Raw genomic sequence first — 22,298 nt, forward strand, 5'->3', positions numbered from 1 at the left:
TAGTGAAAATAGAGATCACAAAAAAGAGTGGTGAAGACAATTAGGAAAAAATTATTATTTATCCACTACCTATTTTAATACTAAAATTAGTTTTTATTTGCCAATTATTACTGCAAGTATGTAAAGAACTTTTTCTGTGATGAAATTAGTGAAGAATTTGTTAAAACCAATAAGAGATGGCTTGGTGTATAATTGTTTGATTTATTACATTAAAAGAATGCATTTACCATGTTAATGATATGTTTTCATTTTCTTCACCAAAATTGTAAAAGGAAATCATTACATTGATTTTTTTTAATTATTATTCTCTTTATCGATAGTGAAATTTTAAAATTAAATTATTATTATAATTTTTTTTCATGTTCATTTAATTATTAATAAATTTATTATTTTTTAAATATATCTTAATAGACATATGTTGTTTCATTTATGAAATTTAAAAACATCATAATCCATTACTATTTACACTTGATTTTTATAATGACATATATAATATTATGTATCTGTATCCATATATAAAAGGACTCCCCAACTCCTGCAACTCTAATTTGTTATCCATGTTAGGAATGTCGTTAAAAACCAATTGAGGATAGATATAGGCACGATGGATGTTTGGTGTAATTTTCACCATTTCATAAACATTTCCATGATTCTTCCCAGAAGTTTCTAGAGGGAGATTATCCCAAATAGCGGGTAGTTGGATTGGGGGATTTCACGGTGGAAAAAGATGGTGGTGTGGCGAACAGTAAAGGGAATGAGGCGAGCATGATGAGGAATCTGGCAAGGTCATCGGAGAAGAGAGCGGAGCAGAGGTTGCTGAAGATGGCGGTGCTGGGCCTGATGTAGCCTTTTAAGATGCCAAAGACTAGGCCATGGTTGCGGCGGAAGTTGTGGATGCATGTTGCTAACAGCATCGTGTTCATGCATGTCGTGTTGCTGCCTCTCATACACAGGAATATGCACATCTGTAAGTAGCAAAATTGAAAAACTTAGAATTTTTGTTGAAATTGTAGAGACTTTGAACAGTGCAAAAGATTCATTTTAGTTTAATTGGTTGTTTGTTTACAAGTTTTTGAAACTCGCTGGAAACCGCAATGGGTAACAAGAAAAAGCATCTCTGTTACTCGAACGCGAAGGCAATGATGAAATTTTGGTTTTCCCAAACAGCAAAGGGAATGGCCAATAGTAATCTTTCCCGAAGAATCATCAAGGTTCTTCTTTCGATTTCCTGTCGATCTTTTCCGATTTCTCCAATTGCTTGTTTCCCGAGAAACATCAAGAAAATCTTTAACTTTTACTTTTTTTTTTTTCATTTTCTGTTTTCTTTTTTGGGTTTCCAGAGTTTGGTTTGATAGTTGAATTGTTTAGAGTTCTGATGATCAAAAGCCTTAGCTAATTATTTTAAGATTGTCTTCTTAGATTGAAGAGAGCTTTAATTTTTTTTTCTTTGAGTAAATTTTGTTGATTTTCATGTTGTGATTTTGATTTCTTTATCTTTGATCCAAATAGGAAACTCAACGTCTTCTCAGTGAACCAGGTAAATACTTTGTTTTTTTTTTTTAACATTTGATTTGTTTTCTTTCTTTTTGAGAAAATTTTGTTGAATTTTGTTTAGTATTGTTATTGTTATTAAGTACTTTAAATGTTATGAACAGAAAAGAATTTAATTTTTGGGTTTGTTTTGAGCACTCTTTTACCTATAATTCCAGCTTGGATTTCATGGATCCTGACAGTACTCCGGCTAGCCATGGAATCAAGATACATCGAAGCTATATTACTGACAGCAGTTCATGTGATACTATTGGATTATGGAACAATCATGGAAATGGAGAAATGTCATGGTAAACCAATGCTAGCATCTGGGAAAATATGCATTAATGATGACAAATGACAAAATTTACTTGAACATTTTTTTTTGCTAATTTTTTTGACATCAGAACTGTTAAGTGAAGCTTTCCCATTATATAAGAAACAGTGTTCCAAAGGCTGTTGTTTTAGGAAGTTGAGTTGACGATTTCGAGATTTGGTGAGAGACCAAAATGGGAAGCCTAGGAGAGGAAGAGCTGGTTCAAATGGTGAGAGATTTCATTGAATTAGAAATGCTCACTTCCATTTCGGTACTAAAAGTGAAAACTTCAAAACCTCTTTCTCTCAATTATCAACCTTTTTTTTAGGTTAATTCCTTCTATAGTTTCCAAGTCCATGGCATATATCAAACTATTGTTTTTATTCGATTTCTAATTCTGGTGAATTCTCTTGATTCCTTAATTTTTTTTCTAGGAAGTTCTAGGGAAACACATGGATGAGGAGGCTAATACATGAGAAGATATTAATGTATTTGAAAGATATGGGAACTGCTGGGCATCATACAAGCAATTTGAAGAAGTTGGTAGTGATGAAACTGAGAAACGATGGTTATGAAGCTATCTTTGCAAAACTTCATGGGTCTGTAATTTTAGCCATAACAAAGGTCTCTCTCTAATTCTTAAACAGTTAAATTGACCATATGAAAAAACAAAAATCTTTTTCTCATGAAGATATACATATTTAATAATGGTTTTTGTGTCTGTGATTATATTTGGTTGCAATATTTGGATAAAAAGTAAGGGGTACAGGTTTTTTCATTTATTTGTTAATGTGGAAACTGAATGTATATTGAAAAAACTGCTTATCTACAATTATACAAGAATCTTAGGTTTATATACAACTAACTAGGGGTTAAACTAGGAAACTAAATCTTCCTTAATTCTAGGGATACAAATACTTAATTCTAGAGATACAAATATAAATATACAGATTACAAGATTACAACCAGCTGTGAATAAGTGTTTTCCCACACTCCCCCTCAAGCTGGTGAATAGGTGTTTTCCATTCCCAGCTTGGAAATAATTTCTTGAAATGTTGCACTGCTGAGACCTTTAGTCAACACATCTGCAAGTTGACCCTTAGTTGATACATAAGGTGTACAAATCAACCCACTGTCTAGTTTCTCCTTTATGAAATGCCGGTCTACTTCAATGTGTTTTGTTCTGTCATGTTGCATAGGATTGTGTGCAATGCTTATTGCAGACTTGTTATCACAGTAGAGTCTCATTGGTCCATCCCACTTGATCTTCAAGTCTTCTAGGATAATCTTTAACCATAGTAGTTCACAAATTCCTTGAGCCATTGCTCTGAACTCTGCTTCAGCACTTGATCTTGCCACCACATTCTGTTTTTTACTCCTCCAAGTCATAAGATTACCACCTAAGAAAGTGCAGTAGCCTGAGGTAGATCTTCTATCAGTTACTGAACCTGTATAATCAGCATCTGTATATGCTTCTAGAACTAACCCCAAATCTCTTTTGAATAAGATGCCTCTCCCAAGATTGGCCTTCAAATAGTGCAATATACAGTAGACAGCCTGTAGGTGCACTTCTTTAGGACTATGCATAAATTAACTTACCACACTCACGGCATATGCTATATCAGGTCTAGTATGTGAGAGATAAATGAGTCTTCCAACTAATATTTGGTACATCTCTCTATATACAGCAGCATCTTCATTAGCTTCTCCAATTTTATGATTAGGATCTATAGGGGTATTTGTAGGTTTACATGCAAGCTTCCCAGTTTCCTTCAGAAGATCCATCACATATTTTTGTTGTGAGATAAAAATACCATGCCTTGAGTGAGCTACTTCAATTCCTAGGAAGTACTTCAATCTCCTAAGCTCTTTTATCTCAAATTCTCTAGCCAAACACTGTTTTAGAGATTCTCTCTCTTTTTCATCATCTCCAGTTACAATTATATCATCAACATACACTAATAGAACTGTGACTCTCCCTGAATTAGAGTGCTTGATAAACAATGTGTGATCTCCTTGACTCTGTTTATATCCCATTGCTAGCATCACTTTGGCAAATCTCCCGAACCAAGCTCTAGGAGACTGTTTTAGGCCATATAAAGCTTTTTTTAGCCTGCATACTTTGTTTGCTTCTAGATAACCTCCAAATCCCGGTGGAACCTTCATATATATTTCTTCTTCCAAATCACCATGTAAAAAAGCATTCTTTACATCAAATTGTTGAAGCTGCCAATTGTAATTTGCAGCCAATGATAACAAAATCCTAACTGTATTCATCTTGGCAACTGGAGCAAAGGTTTCCTGGTAATCCACTCCGTAGGTTTAAGTGTAGCCCTTAGCTACTAACCTGGCTTTATACCTTTCAGCAGTACCATCTGCCTTGTATTTTACAGTGAAAACCCATTTACATCCCACTGGATTTTTTCCTTTAGGCAACTCTACCAGTTCCCATGTCTGATTTTTCTCTAAGGCCTCCATTTCTATTTTCATGGCTTGCCTCCATTTCTCACTGGATAATGCCTCGGATAATGTAGTTGGAACAAAAATAGTGTTTAGGCTCACAAGAAAATTTTTGTGGGATGGTGAGAATTTTTCAAATGACACAAAATTAGATATTGGGTATAGTGGATGCTTGGTACATTCTCTGGTTCCTTTCCTAATAGCAATAGGCAAATCATAATCACTAGTTATAGTATTAAGAGATTCATGCTCATTTTGAGAAACGAAGTCAAAAACTGTAGTTACCTCATTTCCAGAGTTAGGATCAAGTTCTTGGACTGGCACCGGTTTAGGATCTGGAACTTTCCTTCTTGAGTACACCTGTAATTCCTTCATAGAATCAAGAACAATATTATCCTTTGTCACATCTTCCGTATTTGGAATGGGTTCAGACTCAAATTCAATGTTTGACTTGGGTTCAGCAGTAACAGGTTTCGACTCATAAGAATTAATGGGTGTAAATGTTGAAGAAGGGGGCAAATCAAGAAAAAAGAAGTCTTTATCCTTATCTTCCATGAATGAAGTCTCCCCCTGAAGATAAGGTTGAGTAAAAAATGGTTTATTTTCTTCAAAAGTGACATCTGCAGACACATAAAATTTTTTGGTAGGAGGATGATAGCACTTATATCCTTTTTGAGTTGAAGAATAACCCACAAAAATACACTTAATCGCTCTTGGATCCAACTTTCCCCTGTTATGACTGTGAACATGAACAAATGATGTACAACCAAATATCCTAGGTGTGAGATTGTTTGTGGTATTGAGGTTGGGATAAAATTGTGAGAGTAGTTCCATAGGAGTTTTAAATCTCAAAACTCTTGAAGGTAACATATTTATAATGTGTGTGGCAGTGAGAACAGCTTCCCCCCAATAAGATTTAGGTACATTTGCTTGAAAAAGAAAGGCTCGGATTGTGGCTAATAAATGGCTGTTTTTTCTCTCTGCCACTCTATTCTGCTGTGGAGTATTAACACAAGATGACTCATGGATAATCCCCTCTTTTTGGAAATAGGTGGATAGACTCTGGTTGAAGTAGTCTCTTGCATTATCAGACTTAAGTCTCTTGATTCTCACTCCAAATTGATTTTGGATCATGTTTTGGAAGCTTAAAAACACACTATTCACATCTGATTTGGATTTAAGTAAAAAAACCCAAGAGACCCTAGTACAATAATCTATGAATGAAACAAACCATCTCGCACCAGAAATATTAGGAATTGTAGAGGGACCCCAAATTTCACTATGAATCAAGTAAAAGGGAGTAGAACTTCTTTTGTTACTGATTGAAAAAGAAACACGTCTATGTTTTGCAAATTCGCAAATATCACAATGAAAATCTTCAACATTTAATTCTTTGAACAAAGAAGAAAACATGTTTCTCAAGGTTCCAAAAGAAGGATGTCCAAGACGAAAATGATAAAGCCAGATTTTGTCTTTATTGGAAGATTTTTCAGAAAGAAATGACAAAGGTAAACTATTTTTGATACTACTTGTGTTATTTGATGTCTCAAGATAGTATAGTCCATCCTTCTCCTTAGCAAGTCCAATCATCTTCCCCGAACTCTGGTCCTGAAATTCACAATAAGAGGGATAAAAAGTTACTTTGCAATTCATATCTCTGGTAAGTTTTTGTATAGATATCAGATTAGTAGACAATCCAGGAACATGAAGAACATTTTTTAGAACAAACGAGGGATTAACTTGAACATCTCCTAATCCTGCCACTGTGGTAAGTGAACCATCAGCAACAACAAATTTCTTATTACTAGGACACAGGTTATATGTACTAAACTTTTGTGGGGAATGTGTCATGTGGTCTGTGGCTCCTGAGTCAATGACCCAAGAACTCGTAATAGGCTTAGCCGAGACATGTAATCCATGAGAACCGGAAGCTTTGCCTGAACTAGAAACATTACCTAAAGAACATACCATAGTAGGCTTTTCAAGGATTTTCAATAAGTTTCTCAGCTTTTCAATCTCTTCCCTGTTGAACTCTCCTTGCTTCTGAAACATCTGTAGTACTCCAGTGATTTTCCCAGTTAACATTTCCTCAAATTGGGTGATAGTGATATCTTTCTTTGAAAAGGTTCGGCAATGAAGGCCTAAACAGGATTCGGCAATGAAGACCTAAAAAAGTCAGCAATGAAGGCTGAAAATTTTTCTTCCCAAGAAGAGCCTAAAGCTCTGATACCATGTGGAAACTGAATGTATATTGAAAAAACTGCTTATCTACAATTATACAAGAATCTTAGGTTTATATACAACTAACTAGGGGTTAAACTAGGAAATTAAATCTTCCTTAATTCTAGGGATACAAATACTTAATTCTAGAGATATAAATATAAATATACAGATTACAAGATTACAACCAGCTGTAAATAAGTGTTTTCCCACAGTTAATAGTCAATAAAATAGTCGTCATATTGTTAAAGTATCAGGTGACTTTATTTGTTGCTGTGAACAGGCCAGCCTATTTAGAATCCTTGTGATTATAATTGATCAAAAATAATATTTGGATAAAAACAAAGGGGTACAGGTTTGCTGTGAACAGGCCAGCCTATTTCTATTGGTAGTCATGGCACTTCATTGCAGGGCGTGTCCCATGAGGGGCTGGTCAGATTCTCGATATTGGGTCATTGTTTTTCCTTATGGAACATTAACTTCATCAGTGGTGGCTTGTGTACAAGCCATGGTGGGGCTTGGAGTCGCGTCACTTCCTGTTATGTCAAGAAAACAAGAGGGGTGGAAGTGGAGTTGGCTGTTGCTTACCTCTGGGGTCCCTCTTCTCTCATTTGTTGACCTTAAAATGGTTTGATGCAACGACCCAAAGGCCATCAACTGTTTACCAGACATACCATGAGTGATTGTGGAGGTATACTAATAATTGAAACTTAATATATGTTTTGTGAGAATATTTAGAATCATTTTCAACTTGGTATATTTGTGAATCCTTTTACGTTTACATTCTGCTTTTATATTTCTAAATTTCATTCAACAGTATGTTGACTTATGTCATTTGAAATGCCTCTGCTACATGTATTAAGCTATTAAAAAAGGATTAAACATTAAATGCAGTTTATCTTCTGTGCTGAGGAACAAATAAAAATGCAAAGGAGATGATATTGTTTTGGAAGGAAAGAGTTTTGATGTTACATCTGAAAACGATACTGTTTCAGAAGGAAAGATTATTGATCTTGCATCAGAAATGATAATGTTTTGGAAGGAAAGAGGGTTTGATCCTGCATCAGAAAATGGTACTGTTTTGGAAGGAAATAGCACTGAAACTATAGATCAGCTTGCTATAGAGGAGGGAACAGAACACACTACTATTCCGATTGGAGGTAACACCCTTTTTTACTTAAAATTTATTAAATCACAGTGTTTTATGTGACACTAATTGCATGTAGAATGCGTCAAATAATTAGATGTTGAAATTTGCTGATTTTCTCCTGTAACGGACAAAAATTCAAAGTAGTCAGCAATATAATATTTGAAAGCTACCATCATGTTGAGGATCATGACTATTAATTCAGATTATCTAACCTTAAAAAGAAAGGCATGTAGCTTGAGAACAATTGGATACAGTGCAAGGTATGCTTTCTTATTTTAGTTATTTTGAGAAACTTACAGGAGGAATGAATGAGAAAACATTCCCATAATAAATATTCTTTTTTCCCCATTTTGATGATATATATTTGGAATGATCTATTAACTGCCTTTAATTAACCATATAATAGAATTGGAAAAATAGATTCTAATATGTCAGTTTAGAAAAATGTATTCCTGTACTTTTTGTGCAAAATGTAGATGCTTAACAAGTTCTTTTATTTAGCATTGATGTTTGCATTATTTAGCGTTGATGTTTGCAAAATTTTAAATGTTCTTACATATTTACAAATTAATTTAATTAAATGTTAATAATAGACCCGAAGTGAAGCCTTCTAGTTATATATAAAAAGTATCCCAAAGAGTTTTGGGTTGTTATGTGTCCAGTTGTTTGTTTTGGTTTTTCACGGTTTTTTCGTTTCTTACCCTTTTTTTGGGTTTGATTCTAAAGAAGCTTCCTTTGTTCCATTTGCATAGTCGCTGTTTCTCATTTTTTGCCCTGTCTGCCTTCCTTTTTGTTTTTCATTGTGTTTCTTTGTTTGTGGGTTTGAAGACATGAGTTTTGTTTTGTTAAATTATTTTATGCTCTGTGGGGGTTCAATGTTCTTTCATTGTTCAGAAATTTTAGATTTTTTCAATAAATGTGCTTCTCTTTTGATGGGTGATAAAATTTTTGGGTTTTTGGTGATCTTTCTCAGAAATTTGTTGTTTTTGTTATTTTTATTGTGTTTGTATATTTGGTAGAAAATTTTTTGGGTGGGATTTTTTTTTTTTTTTTTTTTTTTACGTGTTATAGGAAAGAGTTTTAGTTTAATTTGATGAGTATTTTGTTTTTTTTGCATGAATTGTTAAAAGTTTGGTGCTGTTTTGATCTAAGGATTTGTTCATGTTGGTTTTTTACATTTCTCCAACTTTTGTAATAGTTGGCACTTTTCTCCACCTCTTCTAGATCAATCTCCTCGATTATCATTCAATCACCACCGTTATCAACAGTTGTGCTGGCGTCTTCAACCTCACCTCTCCCTGCATTGTCAACCAAGTTTTCGACCCTCAGGTATATGCGTACTCGCTAAATCCAATTAGTATTATTTCAGCTTTAATAACAGATCATCTATTACTCTGATGTTTGTTGGTACTGTGTTGGTGGCTAGATATTTGTTGCCATTAGATGAACCCAAAAGAAACTTTTTTCTTTCTTTTTTTTAAAATTTTTTTATTATTGTATATGTAGTAGATTCTGCCTTTCATTGAAAAGGGGTTATTCTTTTGTTTTTATCTTCTTTTGATGCCCATGTGAGATGGGGTTTTGAACTTCACATTTCATAATCCTGTTGAGCCATTGTTTAAAAGCATCAATAAATGAAGAGTATGACCCTGATTGTCAAGTGTGGTATTGAAATGGATGTTTATTGGAACAATTTATCTACCACATTAATCTTTATTTAGATATATAATCAAGTTGAAAAAGTTTTTGTATCCAGTTTTGCATTGTTGGGATGCACCTGTGCCATTTTAACCCTTCCCTCTTTCATAGAATGAAAAAATAAATACATCTCATAACCTTGACATAGGCATCTTAAGTGATTTTAATTTGTTTACAAAACACATTCCTTGATGCTTACATATAACAGATAATACTGTCTTTCTTGGGTCCTATACTAGGTAAATTATCATATCACAGGACAATGTTGGCATTTTTAAATTATACTATTAAATGTATACAAACTTCTTTTTGCTCTATTGAAGCTTTCTTTATATTTCAAAAAGAAGAAAAAGGATTAAAAATGCTTCAGATGTTGGCAGTTCTTTTTAAGGTTTTCACATTTCTTGGATAAGTCTATGGCTGATTGTGAACTTGACTGGAGTCACCCATGTGGTTTGGCCTTATGCTTGCTAATTTATGAGGGAAATTAGCATTGGTGATAGCAGCACAGAAAGTCTTTATATTGAATTTGTTTATGATGATTTGTCAATAGTTCAATTGGGTTACCAAAGGGAAGTAGGACTTCTTCCGATGAGACTTTAGCTAAAGCTATATGCGCCTGCCATTCACAACCTTTGTCCATGATGGAGGTAAATTAACTTCAGCATATAATCTTCTCATAAAACTTATATTTCTTTGTATTTTACATTTCTGGTTAATTACTAGTCATTTTACATCATAGTAAAGCATTTTGTCATTCATTTTTTTTCTGGAGAACTGATGGAGCAATAGGTTAGGTAGTTTACCTTCAGTTGGTTTTTGGGATAAATTATCACAAAGGTCTCCGTGCTTGAAGGTAATGTAGTTCAATCATCATCATCTGATTTTGATTGCATCCACAATCGAACAAATTAAATTTGTGGGAGAATGATTTCTTCCTATGATAGGTATGGCAATATGAGGATCTTTTGTGGAATATAGCTTTTTCTTGGTTCTATACAGTATGCTCAGAATGCATCAAATATAATCAGTCTGGCTGAGCTTCTTGGCACTCGCATTTCTGATCATGCTCAAGAGACACCAAACGAGCTTTTTGAGGATAAGATCAAGTGCATGTCTACCATATATTGCAAGCTTGCAGATCCACCTTTGATCCAAAATGGCTTTTCTACTCCCAATTCATCCATGTCACCAGCCATTGCTTTTTCCCACTGGATCAGCATGACATTTGGAGTCTAGGGTTTAGAAATAATTCATCTTTTGATGTACGGTTAGATAACCCTTTCCATGTGGAAGGACTTGAGGAGTTTAATGGACCATATAGCACAATGGTTAAAGTGCCATGGATTTTCAGAGATAGTCAGAAACTGGTGATGTGGAACACGTGCATGGTCATTCTTTATCACTCTCGGTTTAACTTTTAATCTGTCATATAATTGCATTGGTGTTGATGAATGTTTCTGTTTTAACAGGTTCCACATGTCAACTGAACTGACTACCAGTTAAATGACATTTCTGATGATGGATTTGTAAGTTCATTTGCTTCTTTTTTGCTTGATGTTTTATGTATCTGTTCAATAGCTACTGGTGAGGCTTTCTTGCAACTTTTTTTTACCCGCCGACTTAGAAATATACTATTCTAGAAATACAATGGATAACATTAGAGCTTCCTTTTAAGTCGTTAAACCTTCCTGTAGCTGCAATTTTTACATAGAAGTACAGTGGATGGCAATAGCCAATTTGATAAATTCTGGATGCTCTAGAGTGAAACCTTTCCTTTACGTCATTACGTTCCTTCCTACAGTATACTCAGGCACTCTCTTTTTTGTGCATAACTGATTTCTCTTCACTGGATTTTTTGAGCTTCCATTGACTATCATTAAGTTTTCAATTCAATAGAATACGAAAATTTATTGTAACAACTCGTAAGAAGCCGGGCTTTACGCATTAATTGTTATTATTTAAAGGTTATATATGGAAAATGTTATATTCAATATTTGCCTATTTTAAAAGATATTTCTTCAGTTCTTTTTTGTAAGTTCCTTTTTTACTTTCATGAAGATTTGAGAAAAAAGTTTTTAATTTTTATATATTTTATATTAAATTTTTATAAAAATAATATTCCATATTTTTATATAAGAAAATTAAGAATAATCTTGAAAATAATATGAAATAAAAAAAGTATTAGATGATTAAAAAATAAATATAAAAATAATAAATATATAAAATTTTATGAGATTCAACCAAAAAATTGAAAAAAAAAATGTTATGAAAGAGATGAATAATAACTTTTTGAATTAATATGACTTTTGGCTATGCTATTGTCTTAAACTATAATAAAAAGTTTTGTGACATCTGAATTTAAAAATTTTTTAATGTGATATTTGAATTATAAATTTTTTAATTAATATGATAATTGAAGATTGTCCATCATAAGTCATTATTTAGAGTTATTCATGTTAAGAGTGAGTATTATATTAATTAATAAATTCATAATTTATATATTACATTAAAAATTTTTAAAATTCAATATTATATTAAATATTTTATTATAATTTAAAAGTTGTTTATTACATTATTCTATTATTTTATTACTTTTGTTATTTACATTAAAATATTTTAAAATAATATTCAAATAAACCTTCCAATCTTACAAAAAATGAAAATTATTTATGCCTCTTTGAAAATATCCAACACCTATATTATTTAAAAAATTGAATGTTTCGTGAGAAATGTCAAGTAATATGATAATATAAAATTAGACATGATAATGTCATGCGATAAATGATAAATAGCTTGACATATTAATTAGCAGTTGTATATTCTTTAATAATTGAATGACAAAAAAATAAATTTTAAAAAAGTTTGTTACTATTTCATAAGTTTTCCTAATTTAACAATCAAAATTTTTGGCGACCAAACGTGGAATTTAACCTTTACGAATCTGACTATGATTAAGGCTTTTATGGACACGAAACCACCCTAGAATGCTTAAGTTAATAGCAAATGAAATTTGCGTTTCTGCTGCAATGTAAAACTTGAGACTTGGAAGTAAAGTCCATCGGAATTTTGGCAAAAAAAGTCCACAGGAATTAGATGTCTATCCTACATTAATGTAATACATTTCACCTATGGAAGTATAACATTTTAAGGATCGTTTCAATGCGTGAGTTTGTATATAGTTTCATTCAACAATATTAATTCATTAATGAATAATTGAAAATACCATATTAAATTTTAGAGGTATTTATTCGATCATTCGATAAATTTTAAATTGAATTATTCAAAATTGAATTATTTTATTTTATTTTTATTAATCAAATTAAATTTTTGAACTTTGAAAATTATTCAATTAATTTTAATTACTTGGATAACAAAATAAATTAAGTTAAATTATATTTTAAATTTTAAATTTTTTATATTTAAAGCAAAATAAATAAAATAATCCAATAAAAATTTCAAATATCAAAATATTAAATTCAAAGTCTTAATAATTTGAAAAAATTGAACAATTTCATATCTTTTAATTTTATATATAAATTTTATTATATTTCAATTAAAATTTTAATTAATTTGGATTTTGAGCCGAATTAATCCAAAACCAAATTTTTTTAAAAATTATTTTCTAAAATCAATTAAAATTAATTTAATAATTGACCCACTAATCAAATCAAATTAAGTAGGTCTATAACTTCAATTAAAACCAAATTTTTAACAACCCGAATAGATTCATGTTTTTATTGGTTGTAAATCATTTGTACTTTTTAACTTTTTCTGTTTCATGTCATTTTAATTTCATCTTTTTCCCTTCAATTTCTATCAGCCAAACATATTTATCCATCAAATAAATCAAAAAGATCAAATTTCAGCATTAAACCGCAAATAATCAGAACAGAAACTTAAAACAGGAAAGTTTGGCTTCCAAAAGCCTAATGCCGCATAATTCACAAGTCAAAAGAACAGATATAACAAGTCCAAAATGTAATTCAGTCCATGCCATCCAACAAGACGATAAATATATACTTCTCAACACAACCTTATTTACAGGGAAATGTCTTACCATTCTTTTCGTTGGGCAGAGGAAATCCATTGTCTCGGATTAGTACATATACTTAAAATATAAACATTGACATCCCCTTCAATGAGCTGTATGGGGAATAGTGTTCATGCGGACAGCACAAGCACAATGTACAGACGTTAAATTCAAGCATCCACTCATGACAAGGGAATGTCTTCCGGAGCATGTGTGAAGGGCAGGGAATGTATCGCACAATGCCTGAACAGCCGAAGGAGTCAGTGCAGTACACTGGCTTATATTGAGGCTTCTAAGACCTTCCTCATCATATCTACCCTTCATGGACTGCCACATTGAAGGTTTGTTCTTCACTCGGCTGTGAGCCAGCGAGTACAGTGCCCTGTCTGTAATATTCCGACAATAGTACAGATCGAGTGATTTCAAATGGAGACACTCATTTGCTAAAGCAATCACACTATTATCTGCAATAAAATTTCAAAAGGTCATCAGTCTTCCATGTTTCAATCTCATAGCATTATGAGGTCATAATACTCTTTTAAAAGTAAGGTCCTTTCCTTTAATGTTTGTGAAACTTAGTCAAGGATTTGTTTCTAATTGCGTTGATGTCATGAATAGCTCCTAAAACATAGTAAAATGTTCAATGTGGTACCTAAATTTTAAAAATCTTTAATATAGCACCTGAACTATAAATCTGTCAACTAATGTGATACTCACCCTAAAGTGGCTAGCTTCAAATGATGATATGTGCCAGACAAACAAACCTTCAAGTATCACATTAGTTAACAAATTCAAAATTCAAATATCATATTAGAGATTTTTAAAGTTCAGATTCTACATTGAATGTTTCATTAGAATTTAAGAGTTATTCATGATATTAACCCTTTCTAATTCAAAAATATTTTAGAAAAAATAATTGTTTCCTTATCACCAATATCAAGTTTTATTTTTTTTAGGAACATAGAAATGAAAGCTATTTTTTCAACCTCCTTTTTTTTTTTTTTTTTTTGGTAATTGAGACCATCGGGATTAAACTCTAATCACTGAAGCTAAGAGTTTAGCACTCTACCAACAAACCATCACAGCTATTGGCCTTTTACGACCTGTTTCACATACCATAAGAGATAATACAGCTCACTATCCTGAAAAGTGAAAACCTTCACATACTTTTCAAAATGAACCATCTTAAGAAAAAATATATGAAAGCCAACTTAAAGTCAATAAATAGACTGTATCCATATTTAAATAAGAATGCATAATTTTAAAATTGGGTTTATAGGCTACCATTGGCACTAAATGCTGCCCATTCACTAGATTATCATTGCAGCTATCCCTTCTCAAGGCATAGAAAGCTATACACCAGAGAAACATGTGATGTCAAGACATATACATTCCAAAGGAAGATAAATTAGGCTTAGAGTTAGAACCAAAAATTCAATATGCTGAATTTCAAGGTTAAAGCAATAAGTTACACCATATCATGAAATACCAAATAAGCACCCAATGCAAGGAATACCTGTTATGCGGACACAGCCACACAAGTCCAGGCATCTGAGATCAGGGCATCCATATGCTAGACTCATCACTCCTAGATCACCAACATTTTCACACCATCCCAGATTTAAAGTTTGCAACATATTGCAGTTTCGTCCAATGGCCTGCATATAATTGATTCAAGCAATTTATTTTTAATCAGCAAGTAAACAATAACTACTCAGCATATTGTTCATACCTGCAATGCACGGTCAGTTGCAGCTTTAACACATCCACAGAGGTTTAATATTTTTAGTTTTTGACAAAAATTTGTCACATATACAAGAGCTTCATCACTGAATGACGTGCAGCCACTGATATTAAATTTTGTAAGGTTGGGATAACCATGGGCCAATGCATACAATGAGCAGTCACTAAGCTTAAAACTTCTGCTGAGGTCCAGATCCTGCAGATCATGACAAAAATTTGCAATAGTCTCAATGGCATTGTCCTCAAGCTGTGTATTCCCTTGGCGCAGTATCAGAGTTTGCAATTTGGTGAATTTAGGAGCAAGAGATAGAACCAAGTTGTTCATGTTCTTTTCGCACCTGAAGCAAGATGTCATTCAAGTCAGTTATTAAAAGATTTCAAATCAGAAAATAACTGGCCATGAGAAAAGAAGAAAATTTATTAAGATGCATCCAGGAGAGGAAAGGCGACAAAGTAAAACCACCACAAACACAACAACTAATCTAAATGCAACTAAGCAGTTATGAAGACTTTTCTTTCCAATAAGTTAGATTTCAGATATCTCAAGATCTCCCTGTCTAAAACAACCTTTATCTATCAATATTAAGATTAAATGTTTTGACATAACCATGATTATACATTAATGGATATTATAAGAAAGTTGATCAAGCCACGGTTTCGGCTCATGTATCATTATTTTATCCTACCTATTAAGAAAGAAAAATACTTGGCATTGCAAGCCTGGAGAAAGCTACATACATCTCTCAAAGTCAACCAAACACTATCTTAAATATTCAAAGAAATCATGGAATGGCCAGCAAACAAACTTGTTTCCTTAATGAAGGTTCCACAAAATTAAGTGCATAGCCAAAAAAAAAAACCAAAGATATGCTACATGCTTTGAAGTTTGGAATTGACCAGGATAGAACACTCAGGAGGTCCCACTTTTACAGTGTTCCAAATCATGCAAGTTTGCGTGTTAATCATAAGTCAAACACAAAGTGATGGGTGCAAAATAAAAGGCATGAATCACAGGCTAAATAAAATTCCAATTTACCAGATTAACTCAGCAAACTTTTGAGGAAGATTGAAAAACCTTAAGGGTACTTAAAAACAAAGACTGAAGCAACAGTTGGTTCTTTTGACGACTTTAGCAGTGCAGATCAATTCAGTATCTTGAGCACTTGAAGGAAGAATGGTTTAGACCTCTTGCTACCTATCAGTTGGAGAGACTAGTAATTTAGAAAATTCACCCTTCTTAAAGTTGGGATTGATGCATATGAACTGTATCTAGAATTGATATTAAGCACAGAGGCACCAACACAGTCATCAAGGATACAGCATCAAGAATAAGGTTGGGACTAAAGCCAATAGTACTAGGAAGATCTAACCCTTAAAGCTATAAAAGAACCAACAATAAAAATCTATTATCTCAGATGACAGACAAATTAATATATTGGCTGCAAGTTGTCCAAAACTACTAAAAGGTTTTACCTTGGAGCTAGAGATAACCAAACACAGAACAGCAAATGACTTGCTTACTGTAATATTCCAAACTCTAGTTCACACAAACAAGAAAAACCTTATTTGTTATCTTATATCTTGCCAATAAAAAGGTGCTCAGAGAACATAATATGTGTTTGCTTGTGTCTGTATTCATCAGATATATCAGAAAGAAGATACTTTGCAAATTGTAAAAATATTCAGTAGTTACAAGCTTATAAATATTTGAGAGACAATAATAGTTAACCTGCACAACAAGCAAAACATAAACATGAAAGAATTGTTGACGAGAATAAACAAAAGCACAAGTGCTGGTACTTTTATAAGAGTAAATAGCGCAAAAGACTATATACCATGAGAGACTGAGTTGGGTAAGGCCCAAGCCAATGGCATCCCTCCACCCACTACAAACACCAGAAGCAACAATAGCAGTCCGATCATCAACTAAAGAAACAATTCTCAACAGCAGCTCCATAGGAATATTTTTCCACTCAGGGATCACCACGCCCTTCATCTTAACTCCCTCACCACTATTTCCGGTTGCAACCATCATCAGCTTCTCAAAGCACAAGTTCAAGTCTTCACTTCTCACCTTTGCTTCAGCTATCATTTCTCTCTCTCTATCTTTTTCCCACCACCGCCTTTACACAACCTTATATGTGTATGTTTTGGGATAGATGATAATTCCCTTGGTCCTTACTCCTATCCCCAACATAAAAAAGAATAGTTAGAACAGAAAAAATAAAAAATAAAAATAAAAAAAGATTGAATTTAGTGAACAAAGCCTAGCAAAAGGACAATTGTCTAAAAAGAGCAATAGAATCCATGGGTCAAAACCTTAAGAAACTTGCAGAAAAGGAACATAGGATCACAAAAACAATCAAATTCCTAAATTTTTTGTAATTTTAAAGTACTCCAAACTGAAAATTTACCATTCATTTAAGTTTTAACTCTTCTGGTCATATAACAAAACAGGTTGTTCAAAAGAAAAACAAAAGGAAACCTTTTTTGGGTATAAGAAAGAAACCCATTTCAACAAATTGGATATCAGAGTGACAGCCACAAAAAAAAAAAAAAAAAGCAGAAATGATCAGTGAAAAAGAAAACTAAAACAATCTCATTTATTTGATTGTATCATTGTAAACTATACATTTCTAGCTAAAAATAACAACTTTATAGCTTAAAGAATAAGATTTTTCATGTAAACATTAAATTTTCACCCGCTTCAAAATCAGCAGCTGAATTTATCCAACAAAAAGAAATGGAATAAACAAAATTAAACAGGCGACAACTCCCAATAGCAAATTTTATTAGAAAAAGGAATGAAATAATGGAAGATTAAGATTATGATTACACCTTTTTCTGTGGGTTTTCTTTGTTTGTCTGCCTTGTTTTGTTACAAATTCATCTGGTTTTTTTTGTTTCTGAAGGAGAGAAACGGAGCTAAGACAAGAGTTTATTAAAGACATCCGAGAAAAAGAGGAAAAAAGAAAAAGCAGAGGGAGAAACGTACGGGAGAGAAGCAGCGGCTTTTAAGGTGACACGTGTTAGAAATCAACCGACGTGATATAAAAAATAGTGGATAAAGGCCATAAACACATTGTTACCATTATTAGTGACCAAGGAATCAAGTCAAAAGCTTTTTTTTCTTAAAAAAAAAAAAAGAAATAATTAGAAGAACACTGAAGCAATAAAATTAGAAAATTAATTTTTTATTTTTTATTTTTTTAAAGGGGGAGAGTTTGAGGTTAACAGAGAAAGTTCCACTTTTGTTTAAAACCGAAGCCGCACCGAAAAGCAATGAACAAGAATAATTTTATTGTACTTTCTCAATTTCTTTTTTTAATTTTCTTTTTCTTAACGGGGCGTGGCATTAGCAAAATTAAATCATGGTGGAAAGAAAGAAAATTAAGATAAGGAAATGAGACATATTGCACATTTTGAAATTCTTCTAATCAGTCCATGACGAAAGTATACTGTATGCGAATTTATAAGTGCTGAAATATATTAACAATAAAAATAAATTATATTAATTTTAAATTCAAAATTTAATTCAATTAATTTAAATAATTATTTTTTAAAGTTGATATTTAATTTAAATCTTAATATCTATAATTTTTTTGAATTTAATAAATTTAGTGATCGATTTGAAAACTTGTAATATCTTTTTTTTATATTCAGGATCCATCTTCTTTTATAAAAAAATAAAAATAAATTATCATGAATGCTTTTGTTTTTATTTTTAAATAATGCTGAATGAAAATATTATTTTCGAAATAATTAAATTCGAAAAGAAAAGAATTTAAGAATGATAACAATTTTGTTGGTACTTAACATAAATTAAATCTCAATTAATGAAATTAAGAGTTTAATATTTTATTAACAAGTTATGTGACTGTTAGAAAAAATATTACAATTGAAAAATTAGAAAAAAATATTTTTTGTTATTTACAATTTTTGTAATATTTAAAAAAGAATAAAAAATAATAATAAGAAAAAGTATATGTATTGATATGCATAAGGAGACTATTTGATCATCATCCTTTATGAAATATATTAACTTTACATGTACAAGTTTTTTTCTCTTTGTTCAAGGCCCTTTTATTAAAATCTTCGAAAGTCAGTGTACCAAAAGCATGGAGCTTTTAAATCATTTCATGAGCAGAAATAATAGAATGATACATATTGTAAAAAAAAAAAATTATAAAAGGGTAAAACATATGACAATGTTTTAATTTTATTCATAAAATTTAAAATTTTCACTATCATATATAAAAAAACGAATTATTTTCTTTAATATATTCCATTATAAAAAAAAAAGGCAACTATCCTATTGTTGGAAAATTTCTTTTATTTATTTTATTCTTTGTAAATTGAAAAGATCAATATATATATAAATTCATTAGGTGAAAAATAGTTATCTTTTTACTCTTGTATTTTCCTTCTCATTTCCTATTATATTTACCTTTCACTTACTATTTCTTTTATCTTTTTCTTTTTAACTACAAATCAAAAAATCAAACTGTGATTGCTAAGCTAATTTAATTTTCTAATGATTGTATAGCATATCACATCAAAATTTAGGACCATTAATTTTTTATGGATTTAGTGAGGGATGTGTTAGGTTTGAAGCAATAAACACAATAACGTAGAAGCAATATATCACAATCAACCTATAATAATAGACAACAATCAACAATCAATAATATAAGAAAAATAAAGCACACTAAGATTTGCGTGAAAAACCCTCCAGAGTAAAGAGAAAAAATCACAGACAAACAAAAAAATCTCTACTATCAAATAATAAATATACAAATTTTTTTTTAATTAAAACTAGAGTTAATCAACAATTAGAGAAACAATTGGAGAAATCTCACCAAATAGATGACTTAGCAAATATACTATGGATTTGTTCTTAGAGAGCTTTAAACTCGATTTTCACTGTCTAGAATGTAGAACTCTGAATCATAAACCTGCTGATAAAATTTCAACTTAATCGGACTATAGATCGACTTTCGATCAATCGACTCTCCCTTCTTTCTTTTTTCTCTATTTTTTGGCTTCTTTTCCCCTTTCTTTCCTTAGTTTGAGGCACTATCTTGTTTTTCTACCTTATTAGTTTGAGGCACTATCTTGTTTTTCTACCTTAAAATAACCTCACCTCTTTTTGTTAAGTAGTTGGAGCTCTGTGTAAAAAGAAAAACTAAAGCCTATAGCTTTTGATTGGTCCAAGATCAATTACATAAAGCTGGACCCTACTTTCTTAACAATCTCTCCCTCCAACCCCATTAAAAAGAAATTCATCATCATAGTAGTTTCATTTAGAATTTACCTTGGCCAAGGAACCTATTTTGACTAAATTACTGCAAAGCTAAAGTTTTTTCTTGAAAAGTGTCTTAATCAACATATCTGCTACATTTTCATCGGTATGAACTTTTTTCAATAGCATATACTATTCCTTAATCATTGTACATAGCCAATGATATCAACATCAATATGTTTTGTTCTAATATGGTACCTGGCATTCTTACTCAAATTTAGAGCATTTTGGTTATCATAGAACACCATATACTCTTTTTTATTCAACCTCAATTTAAAAAAAAAATATTTCATCCAAAGCATTTCTTTACCTACTTCGATTGTTGTAATATACTTAACCTTTGTAGTTGACAAAACAACACATTTCTACAACTTAGATTGTCAAGATACAGCTTTCTCATACAAAAGTAAACAAATACCCTAAAATAATTTTTTTACCATCAAGATCACTTGTTATGTTAGTATCAATAAACCATTATAAAACTAGTTGTAAAACTCTATAACTTAAGCACATTTTTTAGGTGTCCTTTAAATATCTAAAAATTCATTTCACTGCTTTCCAGTAAACTTTTCTTGGATTAAAAAGAAATCTGCTCACTATATCAACTACACAATGAGACATATTGCACATTATGAAATTCTTCTAATTAGTCCATGGTGCAAGTACATTGTACACAAATTTATAAGTAACAATAAAAATAAATTATATTAATTTTGAATTCAAAAATTAGTTCAATTAATTCAAATAATTATTTTTAAAAGCTAATATTTAAATTCAAATTTTAATATTTATAATTTTATTGAACTCAATAATTTTAGAGATCAATTTGAAAATTTATAATCTCTTTCTTTATATTCATGTTTCAACTTCTTTTGTAAAAAAATAAAAATAAATTATCATGAATGTTTTTGTTTTTATTTTTAAATAATGTTGAATGAAATTATTATTTTTGAAATAATTAAACTCGGAAAATAATTTAAGAATGATAACAATTTTGTTCTACTTAACACAAATTAAATCTCAATTAATGAAATTAAGAGTTCAATATTTTATGAACAAGCTTCGTAATTGTTAGAAAAAATGTTACAATTGAAAAATTAGAAAAATTATTTTTGTTATTTAAAATTTTTGTAATATTTAAAAAAGAATAAAAAATAATAGTAAGAAAAAGTATATGTATTGATATGCATAAGGAGACTATTTGATCATCATCCTTTATGAAATATATCAACTTTACATATACAAGTTTTTTTTTTATTCAAGACCCTTATATTAAAATCTTCGAAAGTCAGTGTGCCAAAAGCATGGAGTTTTTAAATTATTTCATGAGCAGAAATAATAGAATGAGACATATATATTGTAAAAAAAAAATTATAAAAGGGTAAAACATATGAGAATGTTTTAATTTCATTCATAAAATTTAAAAATTTCACTATCATATATAAAAAAATGAATTCTTTTCTTTAATATATTCCATTATATATATAAAAAAAGGCAACTATCCCATTGTTGGAAATTTTCTTTTATTTATTCTAATCTTTGTAAATTGAAAAGATCAATATATAGGAATTAATTAGGTGAAAAATAGTTATCTTTTTACTCTTGTATTTTCCCTCTTATTTCCTCTGATATTTACCTTTCACTTACTCTTTCTTTTGTCTTTCTTTTTTTAACTACAAATCAAAAAAACCAAATGGTGATTGCTAAGCCAATTTAATTTTCTAATGATTGTATAGCATATTACATCAAAATTTAGGACCATTATTTTTTTTTATGGATTTAGTGAGGCATGTATTGGGCTTGAAATAATAAAAATTTTCAATGTCAAATAATAGATATATAAAAA

General features: G+C 31.0%; 2 protein-coding genes across 19 annotated transcripts; one reads left to right on the forward strand and one right to left on the reverse strand.

The window, feature by feature from the left end:
* Window positions 1–490: 490 nt before the first annotated feature.
* Window positions 491–11,044, forward strand: LOC111312228 (uncharacterized). Of its 16 annotated transcripts, XM_089764192.1 has the most exons (12): window positions 493–967; window positions 1,070–1,211; window positions 1,510–1,537; window positions 1,710–1,841; window positions 1,938–2,075; window positions 2,281–2,470; window positions 6,938–7,217; window positions 7,421–7,686; window positions 8,901–9,005; window positions 9,928–10,024; window positions 10,167–10,230; window positions 10,322–10,757. In XM_089764192.1, exons 2-5 carry the CDS (start codon window positions 1,095–1,097, stop codon window positions 2,009–2,011), a joined length of 351 nt encoding a protein of 116 aa, XP_089620318.1. In that variant the 5' UTR covers window positions 493–967; window positions 1,070–1,094; the 3' UTR covers window positions 2,012–2,075; window positions 2,281–2,470; window positions 6,938–7,217; window positions 7,421–7,686; window positions 8,901–9,005; window positions 9,928–10,024; window positions 10,167–10,230; window positions 10,322–10,757. The 16 variants fall into 16 exon arrangements, 10 of the variants coding, with proteins under 10 accessions (XP_089620346.1, XP_089620338.1, XP_089620322.1 ...); XM_089764220.1 differs by lacking the exon at window positions 1,070–1,211 and having other exon boundaries at window positions 491–967; window positions 10,322–11,044; XM_089764190.1 differs by having other exon boundaries at window positions 9,928–10,230.
* Window positions 11,045–13,368: 2,324 nt separating this feature from the next.
* LOC111312230 (F-box protein SKP2B-like) lies at window positions 13,369–18,082 on the reverse strand. Of its 3 annotated transcripts, none has more exons than XM_022912302.2 (5): window positions 17,989–18,082; window positions 16,986–17,334; window positions 15,140–15,488; window positions 14,924–15,065; window positions 13,369–13,871 (listed from the first exon to the last, which is right to left on the reverse strand). In XM_022912302.2, exons 2-5 carry the CDS (start codon window positions 17,240–17,242, stop codon window positions 13,513–13,515), a joined length of 1,107 nt encoding a protein of 368 aa, XP_022768037.1. In that variant the 5' UTR covers window positions 17,243–17,334; window positions 17,989–18,082; the 3' UTR covers window positions 13,369–13,512. The 3 variants fall into 3 exon arrangements, with proteins under 3 accessions (XP_022768037.1, XP_022768039.1, XP_022768038.1); XM_022912304.2 differs by having other exon boundaries at window positions 17,853–18,082; XM_022912303.2 differs by lacking the exon at window positions 17,989–18,082 and adding an exon at window positions 17,565–17,850.
* Between the last annotated feature and the right edge of the window lie 4,216 nt (window positions 18,083–22,298).

This window comes from Durio zibethinus, chromosome 1, assembly GCF_047325235.1.
Source record: "Durio zibethinus cultivar Kanyao isolate XHJ-2024 chromosome 1, ASM4732523v1, whole genome shotgun sequence".
In the NCBI taxonomy this organism is placed as follows: domain Eukaryota; kingdom Viridiplantae; phylum Streptophyta; class Magnoliopsida; order Malvales; family Malvaceae; genus Durio; species Durio zibethinus.